This window comes from Leucoraja erinacea, unplaced genomic scaffold (genome assembly GCF_028641065.1).
Source record: "Leucoraja erinacea ecotype New England unplaced genomic scaffold, Leri_hhj_1 Leri_804S, whole genome shotgun sequence".
NCBI lineage: Eukaryota > Metazoa > Chordata > Chondrichthyes > Rajiformes > Rajidae > Leucoraja > Leucoraja erinaceus.
Genome location: NW_026576734.1, coordinates 54,569 through 72,814, shown reverse-complemented (window position 1 = coordinate 72,814; position 18,246 = coordinate 54,569). Strand labels below are relative to the sequence as shown.

Sequence of the window (18,246 nt, the reverse complement as noted above, 5' to 3'; positions counted from 1 at the left end):
ACTACGCCCGTAGCCACTGCTCCATCGGCAAGGAGATCGTGGACCTGGTCCTGGATCGCATCCGGAAGCTGGTAGGTTGCTCAGCGACTGCAAATTACCGACTGCCGCTCCGCGTGCATACAGTGCCAATGTATCCGGTTGCATCGGCCCATTCGCGAGTGCTGCGGCCACGGTGTTCCCAAATACTCATTGTCACCGCTCTATTTATCACTGAGATACTCACCGAACCATCTCGCTCTGCGCCGGCTGTAGAGAGCACCATGACCCTCTCGCGCCGCTCCTTCCCTTTAAACGTTGGCACAGAATTGAGCTTTTGTCCCTTCTCCACCCTCAGGCCGATTTCTGCACCGGACTGCAGGGATTCCTCATCTTCCACAGTTTCGGGGGCGGCACTGGCTCGGGCTTCACCTCCCTCCTCATGGAGAGACTCTCCGTCGACTACGGCAAGAAATCCAAGCTGGAGTTTTCCGTCTACCCGGCTCCGCAAATCTCCACCGCAGTGGTCGAGCCCTACAACGCGGTGCTGGTCACCCACTGCACCCTGGAGCACTCCGACTGCGCCTTCATGATGGACAACGAGGCCATTTACGACGTATGTCGGCGGAACCTGGACATCGAGCGCCCCACCTACACCAACCTCAACCGCCTGATGGCCCAGTTAGTGTCGTCTATCACTGCCTCGCTGCGCTTCGACGGCGCTCTTAACGTGGACCTGACTGAGTTCCAAACCAATCTGGTTCCCTACCCGCGCATCCACTTCCCGCTCATCACCTACGCTCCCATTATTTCTGCAGAGAAGGCTTACCATGAGGAACTGTCCGTCTCCCAATTGACCAACGCCTGCTTCGAGCCGGCCAACCAGTTGGTGAAGTGCGACCCTCGCCAGGGGAAGTACATGGCGTGCTGTATGCTGTAGCGCGGGGACGTGGTGCCCAAGGACGTCAACGCTTCCATCGCCACCATCAAGACAAAGCGCTCCATCCAGTTCGTGGACTGGTGCCCGACCGGGTTCAAGGTGAGTGTGACCAACGCTCGCGTTTCCTTGCGCACACATGCAGTCTAATTCATCTGCTGGAATAACAACATACATGCAATGACTTAGAATACATCCATGGCACTATTTGTACTCTGCAAATAAATCATATCAGCACCCGAAGGACACACACACCCCTTCTTCAAAGGTGTGAATATTTTGCAAAGGGTGCAGGAGGGTGTCATCCGGACAGTCCTTGGCCTTGGCCTTACAATTATGGGCGAGGTGAGATAGGCTGGGTTTTTTTTATTTGGTGCGTAGAAATCTGAGGGGCAGGACATATCCTGGTGTGCAAGATCACGAGTGACATGGATAATATGTGCTCTCATCTTAACATCTCAAAACTGGATGTCCTCTACGTGAGGCGAGAGATGAGATATTTAAGAAGGACATCCCGACCAATTAATCTATTCTGAGGGTAGTCTGCATCTGGAACGAGTTGCAGGTAAAGCTAAAAACCCTTACGTTTGCCACATTTAAAGCATAGATGGAAATTCCCAAAACATAGGCTGCACAGGAAGGATTTAAAAGGATAAAGGGAAGTCGTATGCAAATGAGACGAGCTCAATATGCCAACTGTGGGGCATGGACAAGGTGGTTGGAAGAGCACGCTTCCCAGCTGCACAGCATCATACCTTCATGGCTCTAACACACATGTATCGGAAATGGAATCGCTAAGCTATTAATCAATGATAATTTGTGCAATTTAAGGGCGCTGTACTAAACCGATAATGCAAGCATATTGTGCAAGTAGAATTAATTTAAAGATTTTCCTTTCCTGCCGCAGGTGGGTATCAACTACCAGCCCCCGACGGTGGTGCCGGGGGGCGACCTGGCCAAGGTGCAAGGTGCCCTCTGCATGCTGAGCAACACCACCGCCATCTCCATGGCCTGGAACGCCTCAACATCAAGTTCGACAAGATGTACGCCAAACGGGCCTTTGTCCACTGGTACGTGGGAGAGGGGCTGGAGGAAGGAGAGTTCCAGGACGCGCGGGAAGACATGGCGTCGCTGGAGAAGGACTACCACGAGGTGGCCGTGGATTCCGCCGACCTCGAGAGAAGGGGGGGAGAGGAAGAATAATATGTATTAATTTAGTAGTTGAAAGTTTAATTTAATACAGATTTAATAGATTATATTGATAGATATTATACATATGATGATAAAATTATTTTAAGGACCGATTGTTTTGTCGATTTATTTGAGAAGTCGGAGAATGGAAAATAACAACATTGTTAGGCAGAAAGTGGGGAGAGTAATTTGGGAGCAGCTGTTCGTATGTAAGTCCTCATCCCACCTGTAGCAGTCATTTATAGACGAGGTGATGGGAATTCAGTTCTGGCGTGCTCCACAGAACACGAAGGATGCGGTTGGCGGTTTTCCTGATGTTTGGATGGTAAATTCAGTCAATAAGAAAAGAGGAAACGACCTTGGCGGCGCAGCGGTACAGCTGGTGCTTTACAGCGGAGCTGGTGACCCAGAGACACGGGTTCGATTCTGACTACTGGTGCTTATCTGCACGGAGTTTGTATGTTTTCCCTGTCATCGCGTCGGATTTCCCTCAAAATGAAATACAAGTAACTTTTAGGATGTTGAGATGGGACAGAGTCCCGATGGAATATACAAAACGGAGCAAAGCACTTAGGTAAATCATCGGGAAGGTCAAATGTCTTTGGCCACTGGGAATATGAAACATCTCATGGGGTTTCAACTATATATGGATTTTACGAGGGGAGACGGGGAGAGGGAAGGACCATTAATAGGTAATGGAATTTAATACTGAGAAGTGTGAGGTGTTGCATTTTGGGACGTCGAACAAGGGAAAGAGCTACACAGTAAATGGCAATGCTCTGAGGAATATTGTGGGGCAGAGGGTTCTAGGCGTGCAGGTGCACGGTTCCTTAAAGGTCGAGTTTTAGTTAGATAAGGTAGTCAAACAGTCTAATGGCACATTGACCTTTATCCGTCACAGTGATGTATATGGAAGTTGGGAGGTCATGTTACAGTTGCATAAGGCGTTGGTTGGACCGCATTTAGAATATTGTGCCCTATGTTTGGGCACCATGTTATAGGAAATATATGTTCAAGCTTGAAAGGGTTTAGAAACGGTTTACGAGGATGTTGCCAGGACTAGAAGGTGTGAGCTATAAGAAAGGTTGCGTGGGTTGGGTCTCTATTCCTTGGGGCGCAGGAAGCTGAGAGGTGATCTTACAGAAGTGTACAAACTAATGAGAGGAATAGATCGGGTAGATGCACAATCTCTTGTCCAGAGCAGGCTAAATCGAGGACCAGACCACACAGGTTCAAGATGAACAGGGAAGTATTTAATAGGAATCCGAGGGGGCAACGCTTGCTGGGAGCTGTACTGCCTGGAGCACGGGATCCAGCCGAATGGACAGATGCCCAGCGACAAGACCATGGGGGGGGGGGGGGGGCGGGGGGGACGACTCCTTCAACACCTTCTTCAGCGACACGGGGTCGGGCAAGCACGTCCCCCGGGCCGTGTTCATTGATCTGTAGCCCACGGTAATCGGTAAGGTGAAACCAGGGAGAGTCCTAACATGTTGGGCCTTGTCTGAAACCTTCCCCGTGGCGTTTGCCGAGGGGCGTGTGATTCTTAATGAACCCGTTTCTTAATGAACTGGTTCATTCTCCGTTTTCTGTTTGCTCCCCTGTAGATGAAGTGCGGACCGGCACATACCGGCTGCTCTTCCACCCCGAACAGCTCATCACCGGCAAGGAGGACGCGGCCAACAACTACGCCCGGGGCCACTGCTCCATCGGCAAGGAGGTCGTCGAACTGGTCCTGGATCGCATCCGGAAGCTGGTAGGTTGTGGAACGGAATCCAACCGTGAACCAGCGCCCATTATTCAACGATCTGGTGATACTGGTTCGCCCGTGGCCCGCAGTTCATGAATGGTTCAGCGTTTATGATGTAGCTCAGCGATCGTCACCCGACTGGATCCCCGTTCACGTCTCCTCCCCGCGCCCACGGACTCATATAGCGATAGAGTTGTGCAGCGTGGAAACAGGCCATCGACCCACACCGGTGCATCTACTCTGGTCCCACCTGTCCGCGTTTGGTCCATATCCCTCCAAACCTATCATATCAATGTACATGCCAGTTTCACCAGACTGATTCCTGGGATGTCAGGACTTCCATATGAAGAAAGACTGGATAGACTCGGCTTGTACTCGCTAGAATTTAGAAGATTGAGGGGGGATCTCATAGAAAGCTATAAAATTCAAATCCTTTTGCTATGAATCGTTGGCTGATCTATCTTCCTCTCTTAAACCCATCTACCTGCTTTCTCCCCATAACCCTGACACATGACACATAGCAAAATGATTTGAGTATAGGAACAGGGAGGTTCTACTGCAGTTGTACAGGTATTGGTGAGACCTCACCTGTAGTATTGCGTACAGTTTTGGTCTCCTAATCTGAGGAAGGACATTCTTGCCATAGAGGGAGTACAGAGGAGGTTCACCAGACTGATTCCTGGGATGTCAGGACTTTCATATGAAGAAAGATTGGATAGACTCGGCTTGTACTCGCTGGAATTTAGAAGATTGAGGGGGGATCTCATAGAAACGTACAAGATTCTTAAGGGGGAGGACAGGCTAGATGCAGGAAAATTGTCCCGATGTTGTGGAGGTCCAGAACAAGGGGTCACAGTTTAAGGATAAAGGGGAAGTATTTTAGGACCGAGATGAGAAAATAATTTTTCACACAGAATTCTCTGCCACAGAAGGTGGTTGAGGCCAGTTAATTGGCTATATTTAAGAGATGTGGCCCTTGTGGCTAAAGGGATCAGGGGGTATGGAGAGAAGGCATGAACAGGATACTGAGTTGGATGATCAGCCATGATCATATTGAATGGCGGTGCAGGCTCGAAGGATCAAATGGCACCTATTTTCTATGTTTCTATGTAAACCTAGATCAGATTCTTGACACACGACCAACCAGCTACACAGCCGTGCTGACTACCCCTAATCCGGCTCTGTCCATCTACATGCATTCATAACCTGTCCCTCAGATCTTCCTACCACAATTGCTATACCTATTTCAGTCTATACCGGTATATATACCAAAATATTTTTTAAATAATGAGACTCGACTTCCGGTGGCGCTATGGAGACCTAAGTCCAGCGCCAACCAGCTCCGTACCGAGGAAAACAAAAAACGGGAGAAAAATCGGGACCTACCTGCAGCGATCGTAATCTGAAACGGCAGCCTGCGTGACGTCATCAGGCCTGCGACTTAAGGTATGTCGCTACAACACCCCCCCCCCCCCGTGGAGCAACAAAAAAATCGGGTAAAGGAAGACCCCAGATGGAAGAGGAAGGCCCTACAGAAGCCTCGGCCTCAGTTACAGCGATGGCCCAGGAAGATCCTCCAAAGAAGATTAAAGGGGGGAAAAAATGGGAAATGGAAGATCTTAAAATCTTTCTGGCTGCTGAAATGAAGACTTGTCTGGCTGCTGAAATGAAGACTTTTGGAGAGAAATTTCAAAAGGCACTAGACACCTTCAAGGTAGATTTTAGAGCAGAAATGCTCGTCACAGTTCAACAAATGCTTGAAAACTGGAAGAGGACGAGGGAGGAAGAGGTCAAAGACCAGATGGAAGTGATGGAAGCCAGACTCGTTTCGGTGGAAACAAAGGTTCAAACAGAGGTGGACCCCATTCGCCAAGAACTTGATCAACACAGAATAGCGATAACCGAGCTTGAGAAATGTGCGATGACAAGTGCAGAAACAGTAAATCAGCTCCTTACTGAAAACCAACGCCTCACAAACATGGTGAGCAAATTAAATGATAAATGTATCGATCTGGAGGGGCGTCAAAGATGAAAGAACCTAAGAATTGTAGGGGTGAAGGAAGGAAGCGAGAAGGAAATGGGCACTCGGGATTTTGTGGCAGACCTACTACATAAAGTCCTAAAATTGGATCACAAACCTCTACTCGGCCGAGCCCATAGAGCGCAGCGACGTCGTACACAAGATGATGTCCATCCAAGACAAATTATTGTAAAAGTCCTACAGGATCATGAATTTGATGAGATAATGAAGAAAAGTGTTCGGAGCGGTCAACTTTTTTTTGAAGGCGAGAGATTTAGCATCTACCGAGATTACTCGACAGAGGTCTTCAAGAAAAGAATGCTGTTCAACGAGACCAAAAGAATATTGAAGAGTGTACCGGATTTGAAATACAGCCTACTCTATCCCGCAAGGCTAAGAGTCACCTACAATGCCAATGTGTTCTTTTTTACAGAGCACGAAAAAGCACTCGAATACGCCAAGGTAGTCGGTAACGTGCCCACAGACTGAAGAACCTACATCACTCCTTAGGAGCCATGGACTAAGATGACCATCAGATCTAAAAGGACCTTTAAAATTCGTTCAAGAACTTTATAGACACTTGGAAATCGAAAATGATGGAGGACATTGGATAAAAACTGCGATTTTTCGAGGGTTTTTCCCTCCTTTTTTCTCTTTTTTGTTTTGGCTCTTTTTGGGTTACTAATCATTACTATTATATGTAAATTCATATTTAACTATACAGGTAACAACTAATACTTATTAAATATCCTTATTTCCACTAAAATTATTAACATTATCAATTCTTATAAAAGTTAATACGGTATAAGATGGATAACAATGATCAATAATTAATAGTCTTTGATAAATGAAGAAAGGAATTACATAATATAGTATATAGAAAGATATGTAAGAGGTAAATTAACCTATATCATAATTATGATTGACGGGTTTCCTTTTCTTTTTTCCGCTCTATCTTTCAATTTAAAATCATTTTGCTGGCTTGAACCTTTCTGCAGGGTTACGTGTTGATACTAGTATACATGTGGGTATGTATACATATATATATATATATATGCGTGTACGTAGGTAGGTGCATATATATTGTGTGGGTATAAGTATGACTAGGTAAATAAGTTTGATACTCCCAAAGAAGTTGATTGAATGTTAAATATAATTTCCCCCTTTTTTTTTTCTTTCCTCTTCCTCGGGCACGGAGCTGGGAATTTTTTCATTTTACAAAGGCTACGGAAGTCTTTAGAATTCTAGCCACGTTAGTGTGGCTATCACTAACTACACTAATTGTAGATGTAGTTCTTTTTTCTTCACCCTACACTAACCAACCCTATCACTTTTCTTTCTTTAAATATTTCTCTAACTCAAGGTTTGAATGGAAAAACAAGACCAAGGCAAGGAGATATGATCGGAAGAATGATGTATTCGAATTTAAATTCATCTATCTGAGGTTTGGGAGCAGGGTCAGGTTCTATGTGTTGTTCCTTCTGCCCGGTTATAGACCACCTCAAAAGCAATATGCAAGATGCTAACATGACAAGAAGGGGTCAGGGAATAACATTTTGTAGTTGGAATGTCAAGGGAATCAATGAACCAATTAAGAGAAGTAAAGTTTTGGCACACCTAAATCAAATCAAAACAGATATAATATTTCTTCAAGAGACACATCTTAAAAAGGAATCACAACATAGACTTAAAGCTAAGTGGATCGCTGAATCATATCATTCTTCTTTTTCCCACAAGTCAAGAGGAGTAGCAATAGTAATTCGTAAAGGAATTCCTTTTGCGACCTCCTCAATAATAGTGGATATGGATGGCAGATATATTATAGTGGTTGGAGAGTTAAACGGTGAAAAGGTGACCCTTCTAAATGTTTATGGGCCTAACTTCGATAACCCCACTTTTTTTAACAAAACATTTAATAAAATTCCTGAATTTGCACAATACAAATTAATAATTGGAGGAGACTTCAATTGTACATTAGACCCATACTTAGATAGATCATCAAGGCAAAAAAAAGCAACATCCAATTCAAGTGTTTTTTTAAATTCATTTATTAATACCACTAATATTAAGGATATCTGGAGAATAGAAAACCCAACCGGACGGGAATATTCATTTTATTCACCAGTACACAAAACATACTCAAGAATAGATTACTTTTTAGTTGACTCTACGTTTATTCCATTTACTTATAATTCAAAATATCATAACATTATAATCTCAGATCACGCACCGGTAACATTCATGATTAAATTAAATGGAATGTCCGAGAAACAAACATATTGGAGACTTAACCCACAAATCTTGAACGAAAGATCATGCCAGGAATATATTATTAAACAAATCCAAATATTTTTTGAGGTAAATGACAACCCTGACACACCTGCTTCTCTTATGTGGGAGACGTTCAAAGCGTATGTTCGAGGTACATTAATCTCTGCCCAAGCATTTTATAATAAAGAAAACAGGATTAAACAAAAAGCACTGGAAAGTGAAATTAAGCAACTAGATACAGAAAATGCGAGAACGCCATCTACGTTAAAACATAATAAAATTGCTGTACTGAAATATAAAATAAATAAAATGTACTCAGAACAAGTAATAAAACTTTATCAAAAAAACCAAACAATTACAGTTTGAATTTGGAGACAAACCACAAAAACTATTAGCACGCCAGCTGCGAAAAATGGAAGGGGAAAAAATAATTCATAAAATTAGAACAGAGACAGGAGAATTATTAAAAATGCCCAAGGATATAAATGATAGATTTCTACAATACTATCATAACCTTTATTCAACTAAAACTGTAGCACAATCAGAAGGAATAGCAGATTTTTTAATAAAATGTAATTTAAAAGGTTTAGATTCAAAGGATAGAGAATTATTAGAAAGGGAAATTACGATAAAGGATATTGAGGAGTCTATTGGCTCTCTAAAAAATGGTAAGGCAGTAGGGCCAGATGGTCTAGGTTCAGAATTTTACAAAAAATTTCATGATTTGCTGTGCCCACGCTTGCAAAGACTATATGATTATATCTACACCCAACAGAAACTCCCAGACACCTTAAATGAATCTATAATAACGCTTATTCCTAAAGCTGATAAAGATCCGGAAGATCCGGGAGCATACAGAGCAATTGCACTTCTGAATACAGACCAGAAAATACTAACTAAAATACTAGCACGTAGATTAAGTACAGTGATGAATAAATTAATACACCCTGACCAAACAGGCTTTATTCAGAAACGGTATTCATATTATAATCTAAGAAGATTATTTAATATTATATATACCAAGAGAATTATTAATGAAGATTTAGCAATAATCTCACTTGACGCTGAAAAAGCATTTGATCAGGTCGAATGGCCTTATTTATTTTCGGTGATGGAAAAGATGCAGCTAGGGGAGAAATTTTGCACATGGATAAAACTGCTATACACAAATCCTACGGCCAGAATACTTACCAACCAAAGACTGTCATCTAAATTCAGTCTATCTAGAGGGTGTAGACAAGGATGCCCGTTATCTCCATTACTATTTGCACTTGCAATTGAGCCACTTGCAGAAAGAATTAGGGGGCATCCGGAAATATATGGGTATAACAGTAAAGACACAGTGAATAAAATTTCTCTATATGCAGATGACGTATTAATTTACATCACAAAACCAGAAATTAGTATCCCAAACCTATTAAAACTAATAAACCAATTCGGTGCACTTTCAGGATACAGAATAAATTGGAATAAAAGTGAAATTATGCCAATAAGGGAACATAATAAACAGATAATACAACAATTCCCATTTAAAGTAGTAAATGAAAAATTTAAATATCTAGGTATCTATGTAACTAAGATATATACATCATTATTTAAAGCAAATTTCCCCCCATTATTGAATAAATTACATAAGAATATCCAATACTGGAAAACATTACCTATTTCAATGGTTGGTAAAATTAATGCCATAAAAATGATTTTTTTACCGCAAATATTATACCTTTTTCAGACGATTCCTATATACCTGGCAAAAAACTTCTTTAAAAAATTGGACTCTATTGTTAATGATTTTATCTGGGATTATAAGAATCATAGGATAAGCAAAAGACACTTGTGTAAATCAAAAAATAATGGAGGCTTGGTTTTACCTAACTTTTTGTTTTATTTCTGGGCAGTTAATATTAAAAATATGAACTTCTGGTTGGGAGAAACAGACCAGCAACCAGACTGGTTAAAAATGGAAAAGGAAGATTGTATGCCTTATGATATTGGTTCGATATTATTTGCTACGTCTAAATTAAACAAGAAAATTTATAGGGAAAACCCTATTATATTTAGTGCTATAAAAATTTGGAAACAATTAAAAAAGACATTAAAATTAGATAACTTATCTCTTTTTCTTCCAATTGTGAATAATTCATTGTTTAAGCCTTCATGTTTAGACGGGGGTTTTACACTATGGAAGAATTATGGAATTAAAAATATAGGACACCTTTACAAGGAAGGCTCGTTTTTGACATTTCAGGAATTGCAACAGATTTATGGACTTCGAGGAAATGATTATTTCAGATATCTTCAACTTAGAGATTATGTTAAATCGAATTCTAAAAATTTTCGAAATAGAAACCCAGAGATTCTTGATGAATGTTGGAATAAGCATCCTAATACAGAAAAATTAATATCTTATATATATAATATCTTATTAGATAGTGACATTCCTTTGACGGACTTATACAGACAAGCATGGGAAAAAGAATTAAATCAGGTAATAACGAAAGACACTTGGGAAGAAAGTCTACAACACATACATCAGTGTTCACTAAACGCGAGACATTCTCTAATACAATTTAAAGTAATACATAGGTTACATTACGCCAAAACAAAATTACATAAATTTTTTCAACATATCTCACCTATATGTGATAAATGTCAACATTTAGAAGCTACGTTATCGCACATGTTTACAAACTGTACAAAAATTAAAAAAATTTGGGTAAATATTTTTAGTATAATTTCCAAAGTAACCAACACACAACTGGAACCAAACTCAAAATTAATAATACTCGGAATATTAGAATTAAATCAAACACTTAGAATAACACAAAGAAACTTTATCGATTACAGTTTAATAACAGGAAAAAAATTAATCCTAAAATTTTGGAAAGGCCCTACGGCCCCCACAATCAAAATGTGGATTATAGAAATGACGGAGACCTTAAACATGGAAAGAATCAGATTTTCCCTGTTGGATAAACAGGAATTATTCGTTGGAACATGGTCTCCTTTTATTGATTACTTAAAGGGTCAGAATAATTCAGCACTGGAACCTGACTAGCACCCGGACTAAAGATTGGATGAAATGCTATACTTCGAAATGTACGAACATATCTCGAATGATGTTTTTAAACTCTAACAAATTTTTCCATTCTTCTTCAATTACCTCTTTCACTCCTCTTCCTTTTTTTTAATTTTAGTTTTCTTTTTCCTTCTTCCCTCTCTCTATTTCATCTATCCCTTTAGCTCTATCTAGTTATAAAAAAAAAACGAAGAAAAATGCAAAAAGTATTGGAGACAATGTAATAATAACTGACAATATTATCAATTTAAAAATGATGTAACAGTAATGATGTAATAGATCATGTACCTATCTCCAATAATAAAAAAATAAAAAAATAAAATAAAAAAATAAAAAAATAAAAAAAATAATGAGACTCTAACATTACAAATTATATTTGGGACTATAAATCACATAGAATCACAAAAAAACACTTATGTAAACCAAAAGAGGTCGGGGGACTTTCACGTCCGAATTTTATGTATTATTACTGGGCAGTGCATATTAAGAATATGATTGATTGGTTGGATAGTTCTACCCAACAAGCAGAATGCATAAAAATGGAGAAGGAGGATTGCCATCCTTGTAATATAGGAACGATCCTATTTTCCCCCAAAAAACTGAATAACACAATATATAAGAAGAACCCAATTATATATGGTACAATAAGAATTTGGAAACAAATAAAATTATCTTTAAAATTAAGAAATCTCTCACTGTTAATGCCAATAGCGAACAACCCTTTATTTAAACCATCTCTTATTGATAAGACATATGGGAAAGTCTCAGAATTAGAAGGATCGGGAATATGTACGAAATGGGAAACCTACTATCATACCAACAGCTACAATTAAAATTTAAATTGAAAAACAACCAATATTTTAAATATCTTCAGATTTGCGACTTTGTGAAAAAATATATACAAGGATATCAAAAAGTAACTCCTGACTTATTGGAAGAAGCAATGAATATTGAAGCTGACTCACAAAAATTAATATCCTATTTATATAATAGTATTCTAAATATAGACCTACCATCGACAGAGGTACTTAGAGAAGAGTGGGAACGGGAATTAATGATAAAAATTACGAAGGTTAAATGGGAAAAATACCTGATATATATTCACAAATGTTCAATTAATGTAAGACATAATCTAATTCAATTTAAAATTGTACATAGATTAATTTATTCAAAAACAAGATTGAACAAATGTTATCCAAATATATCCGCCACATGTGATAAATGTCTAGCCCAAAAGGCAACTATAACACACTCCTTAGTTTCCTGCATAAAACTTTATAGATTTTGGAATGATATTTTTGAAATATTTACAAAATTATTCAAGACAAGAATGGAACCTAATACTGAAATGATTATACTTGGTATAATGGAAGATGGGAATAAATTGAACACATCTCAAAATCTATTCCTTAACTATGGTTTAATAATAGCAAAAAAATGAATACTTAAATTTTGGAAGGGTACAACAATACCAATGCTTAAAATGTGGATTGCAAGTATGTTGGACACCGCTCATCTTGAGGAAATGCGATTCCTCCTAATGGATAAATCAGACCAATTCATAACGAGTTGGTCTCCATTCGTCGTTTTTTTGGAATCATATGGTGCAACACAATTGTAAAAAATAACCGTTTCAGGACTGGACGAGGGTTGGTCAAGATTATAAATAATGATCTCCTTTTCTTTTTTATTTTATTTTCTTTTCACTATTTTCTCCCTCAACTTTCTTCATTTACCCGTTTTCTTTCTTCACACACTATATATTTCACATCTTTCACAAATAAATAAATAAATAAATAAATAGATGAATAAAATAAAAAAATTTAAAAAAGATACTCGCTCGCATCTTTCCGACCACAAATGTTTAACTAAAACCACTAATGTTAGGCTCCATCCACCTCTCCAGAGGGTCAGTTTACCCCCTGTAACACCCACACCTTTCCCCCTTCTCAATGCTCTCCACTTTATTTGCCCACAGGCCGACCAGTGCACCGGACTGCAGGGGTTCCTCGTCTTCCACAGTTTCGGTGGTGGCACCGGCTCGGGTTTCACCTCCCTCCTCATGGAGAGACTCTCCGTCGATTACGGCAAGAAATCCAAGCTGGAGTTTTCCGTTTACCCGGCGCCGCAGATCTCCACCGCGGTGGTCGAGCCCTACAACGCGGTGCTGGTCACCCACTGCACCCTGGAGCACTCCGACTGCTCCTTCATGCTGGACAACGAGGCTATTTACGACGTCAGCCGGCGGAACCTGGACATCGAGCGCCCCACCTACACCAACCTCAACCGCCTGCTGGGACAGGTAGTGTCGTCCATCACCGCCTCGCTGCGCTTCGACAGCGCCCTCAACGTGGACCTGCTCGAGCTCCAGACCAATCTGGTCCCCTACCCGCGCATTCACTTCCCGCTGGTGACCTACGCGCCCCTGATCTCGGCCGAGAAGGCTTACAACGAGCAACTGTCGGTGTCGGAGATCACCAACGCCTGTTTCGAGCCGGCCAACCAGATGCTCAAGTGCGAACCCCGCCAGGGCAAATACATGGCGTGCTGCATGATGTACCGCGGGGACATGGTGCCCAAGGACGTCAACGCCTCCATCGCCACCATCAAGACCAAGCGCTCCATCCAGTTCGTGGACTGGTGTCCGACCGGGTTCAAGGTAGTTGGAGGTTGTGCAGGAATCCACGCGGCAGAAGCTTGACCCAAACACTGGTCTCGCACTGAGCTGTGAAATTTACCACAACCAGACCAGCCGCTCCACGATTGCAGAAACCAGGAGACGTTCTTTCCAAACCGAGGGCCTGGGTTCTTAACATCCAGGGAACCATTGACGGTTTCTGGGCGACTCCTGTCAAATGGCTCACGCCAGGATCTTGATAACTAGCAGGGGTTTCCCTCGTTTAAAGGTGCAAATCTTCATTTTTTAGACCACGATCAGTAACATTCGGCCTATGGGGTCCATGCTGACCCTCCCACACTGATCTGTTTTGTAGTAAATGCCTATTATGTTCTGTGTGCTGAAGCAAAGCAATAATTTCATTGTCCTATCAGGGACCCATGACAATAAACTCACTTGAACTTGAACTTGAACCAGTAATTCTATTCTCTCCTGTCACTAATGTCTCGCTAGAATTTAGAAGATTCAGTTGGGATCTTATAGAAACTTACAAAATTCTTAGGGGCTTGCCAGGCTACATGCAGGAAGATTGTTCCCGATGTTGGGGAAGTCCAGAACAAGGGGTCACAGTATAAGGATAAAGGGGAAATCTTTTAGGACTGCGATGAGAAAAACATTTTTCACACAGAGAGTGGTGAATCTGTGGAATTCTCTGCCACAGAATGCAGTTGAGGCCAGTTCATTGGCTATATTTAAGAGGGAGTTAGATGTGGCCCTTGTGGCTTAATAGATCAGGGGGTATGGAGAGAACGCAGGTACAGGATACTGAGTTGGATGATCAGCCATGTTCTTATTGAATGGCGGTGCAGGCTCGAAGTACCGAATGCCCTACTCCTGCACCTATTTTCCATGTTTCTATGTTTCTATGTAACGCTCGTTCAGTCCCATATTTTTGCATTACTCCTCCATGCGACTTGCCAGCAGCAGCATCTTTGCGGTGGGGGGAGTGGGAATGGGTAAGGCGGCGGATCGTCGGAGGTTGGGATCGATCCCGGGTCTACAGCGCTCTGGAACAGCTGCCTTCGTGGAACTCCAACCCTAGCGGGAACCATTTGCAATTTCCAGAACTCCATTGGTTGGCCCCGGTTTCTTCCAACCGAAGAACCAAACTGGTGTCCCTCGGCTAAATGAGAACCGTTTTGTCCTTCATCACTCACTTATATAACACTGCCTATTAATCCATCGCCGACATGTTGACGTGACAAAGCAATGGAGGTCGGCTTTTATTCGCTGCACCACTGCGGGGAAGCTCAGCAGGACCTGTGGGAGGGTCTACCGACTGTAGATAGGGAGGTGGCCGATCTTCTTGATGCCCCTTTATCTTTGGAGGAGTTGGCTCGTGCCTTGCATCAGCTCAGGAGGGGTAAGTCCCCCGGGTCTGGATGGGTTGACGGTAGAATTTATTATAGCTTTTTGGGATATCCTGAGGGGTGACTACATGTTGGTTCTGGGGGAGAGCCTGGCGACCGGGGAGATGCCCTTCTCGTGGCGTAGAGCAGTTGTTGTCTTGCTGCCCAAGAAGGGCGAACGGCGCTTGTTGAAGAACTGGCGCCCGGTCTCTCTCCTATGCACAGAGTATTAAGTTTTTACACAGGCGATGACAAATTGCCTGGGCTCCGTGCTGTCTCAACTGATTCATCCTGACCAGTCCTACACAGTCCCTGGCAAGTCCATTCAGGATAACATCCACCTGGTTAGGGACCTGATTCATCTAGCCCAGGGTACTGGCCAATCAGCTGTTTTTCTGTCTCGATCAGGAGAAGGCTTTTGATAGGGTCGAGCATGAATACCTCTTCGGGACGTTGTTACAGTTCAGATTTGGACCACATTCTGTGGCCCGAGTCCGCTTCTGTACTCTGCAGTGGAGTGGCTTGTGCAGGTTAATGGTGTGTTGTTGGCCCCCTGTCATTTTGGGAGGGGGTCCGTCAGGGGTGCCCCATGTTGTACTCGGTGTGTGTGGAACCGTTCCTGTGTCTTCTTCGGAGGAGGTTCACAGGCCTGGCCCTACCTGGCCAGGGGGTGGATGTGGTTATTTCGGCGTATGCCGATGATGTACTCCTTATGTTCACTGATCCTGGTGACTTGCGGAGGATGCGTGACTGCCAGGAGATTTTCTCAGCTTCATCTTCTGCCAGGATTAACTGGAGTAAGTGTTCTGGACTTTTGGTGGGTCAGACTCCCTGCCGGAGGGGATGATAATGTTTGCGTGGAGCACCACGCACCTCCTCTATTTGGGTGTGTATCTGAGCCCCACTGAGGATGCTTGTCCGGCAAACTGGCAGTAGTTGGAAGTGGTTGCCCGGCTGGGGCGCTGGTCAGGTCTGTTTGGAATTCTTTCCATTCAGGGGAGGTTGTTGGTCATAAAGCAGCTGGTGGCCTCCATGTTATGGTACCGGCTGGCTACTCTTGTCCCGCCTTCCATTTTTATAACTGCTTTACAGAAGATGCTGGTGGATTTCTTCTGGGGAAATAGGAAGCACTGGGTCTCCGCAGCTGTCCTGAGTCTCCCGTTAAAGGAGGGCGGCCAGTCCTTGGCATGCGTGCGTACCCAGGTGGCGGCTCTCCGTCTTAGGACTCTGTGGAGGTAAATGTATGTAGAGAACACCCCCCCCCCCCCAGATGGCACTCTCTGGCCACGTATTTTTTCCGACGGGGTCGTTGCCTAAGGGGGGGTCTCGCGGCTCCCGGTGGCGGGCATCAGTCGACCCGCCCTAAGGGGGTTGCCTGTTTCCTACCGGGATGTGCTAAGACCTGGGAATTTGGCTGTTTTCAGCCAGCGTGTTGCTCCACGAGGGGAGGGGAATGATGCGGTTGCGGGAGTGGTCGGTCCTCACGCTGTCATGGCGGGTGTCGAGGAGAGGCGTGCGCCTAGAGTGGTTCTGACTGAGCTTTCACCCGCTCCGTCAGATCTGCTCATCGGGCCTCGGCTCCGGGATATTTCTCGGGCTCCGGCTCCACACAACGTGAGCAGCCTTTCTGAGATGGCCAGCATGTCATTTCGTGATGCGAAGAGACGCGCACTGTATAGAATGCTCCTGCACATTCTGCACCTCCTTGCCTTCGTTTCTCATCCCAACACATCATGACGGACGGTGTTACCACCTGGAGGCGGGGAAGGCCCCCAGTGGGGGTCCCCCTACAAAGAAGTTGTCCCCCTTTACATTGGGGACCTGGGGTGGAGAGTGTTGCATGGAGCGGTGGCATGTAATGAACTTTTGATTCGGTTCACGGGCTCGTCTGCTGCCTGTATTTTCTGTGGCGAGGAAGAGTCCGTGTTCCACATTTATATGGAGTGCGAGAGGCTACTGCCCCTGTACCAATATCTGAAGAGGTTGTTCCTCAAGTTCTGGTTGCATTTTAGTCCTACGATTCTAGTGTTTGCACTGAAGGCAGGGTGTGGGGAGAGCCGGGGGGGGGGACTTACCTGTCGGTTTGCTCCTGGGCCTGGCCAAGATGGCCATTCGCGGGTCCACGTTGGCAGCGGGAGGTCGATGGTCCGGCTAGAGTCGGACGCCTGCCCCTCTTTCGGCCCTACGTCCGTGCACATGTGTCCATGGAGAGTGAACACGCGGTGACCACGGGGACTCTGGAGGCCTTCTGTGGGCGCTGGTCACCGCGTGAGGTTGAGAGTATTGTGAACAATTAATGCAATGATGTATTATAATGATACTTGATATAGTGTTATTTTTGTTTATGAATTGATGTGTTGTATCATATGATTGTGTCCAATAAAGTCTTAGAAAAAGAGAGAGAGGGAGTGTGTGTGAGAGGGACAGAGAGAGAGGATGTGGGAGAGGGATGCAGTAGACATGGGGAGGGGGGAAGCTATATATTTCTGTGTGGTAGAGGCACCAGAGGGAAAGGGTATCGACGGAGTGTGTGAGAGAGACAGGGAACAAGAGAGGGAGTGTGTGAGAGGAGAGGGGCACGGGAGGGTGGTGTGGAGAGAATTTGGGTACGAGTAGGGGGGAGGAGAGTAGAGGGAGATGGGAGAGTGTGGGGAGGGGGGAGCAGAGTGTGTGGAGGAGAGAGAGAGAGAGAGAGAGAGAGAGGGGAGAGAGAGAGAGAGAGAGAGAGGGGGAGCGTGTGAGAGAGAGAGGGAGCGGGAGAGGGTGGGCTGGGGAGAAATATGTGTACGAGTGGGGGAGGAGAGTGAGTGGCGGAAGAGGGGAGGGTGTTGGGAGGAGGCAGAGAGGGGAATGTATATGTGCAGCTTTAAGAGACATTAGTCATGTAGCATTTTGAGTATAGTATACCGTTCAGATCACTCCATTACAGGACTGATGTGGAGGCTTTGGGGAAGATGCAGAGATGGTTAACCAGAATGGTTTAAAAATGAGGCACT

At 43.7% G+C, this 18,246-nt stretch overlaps 1 protein-coding gene and 1 pseudogene across 1 annotated transcript; both read left to right on the top strand.

Moving 5' to 3' along the window:
* The first annotated feature begins 261 nt into the window (after positions 1 to 261).
* LOC129694805 (tubulin alpha-8 chain-like) lies at positions 262 to 2,491 on the top strand (annotated as a pseudogene).
* A 1,073-nt stretch (positions 2,492 to 3,564) lies between these two features.
* On the top strand, positions 3,565 to 17,325 carry LOC129694804 (tubulin alpha-1 chain-like). The gene is made up of 2 exons (XM_055631562.1): positions 3,565 to 3,860; positions 13,203 to 17,325. Exons 1-2 carry the CDS (start codon positions 3,654 to 3,656, stop codon positions 13,923 to 13,925), a joined length of 930 nt encoding a protein of 309 aa, XP_055487537.1. The 5' UTR covers positions 3,565 to 3,653; the 3' UTR covers positions 13,926 to 17,325.
* Positions 17,326 to 18,246: the final 921 nt, after the last annotated feature.

What these genes read in the sequence shown, in the direction of transcription:
- LOC129694804 (XM_055631562.1), top strand. Translation starts at nt 3,654, where the DNA reads ATGAACCCGTTTCTTAATGAACTGGTTCATTCTCCGTTTTCTGTTTGC. An exon ending in TGGATCGCATCCGGAAGCTG is followed by an intron (nt 3,861 to 13,202) that starts GTAGGTTGTGGA and finishes ATTTGCCCACAG; the next exon opens with GCCGACCAGTGCACCGGACT.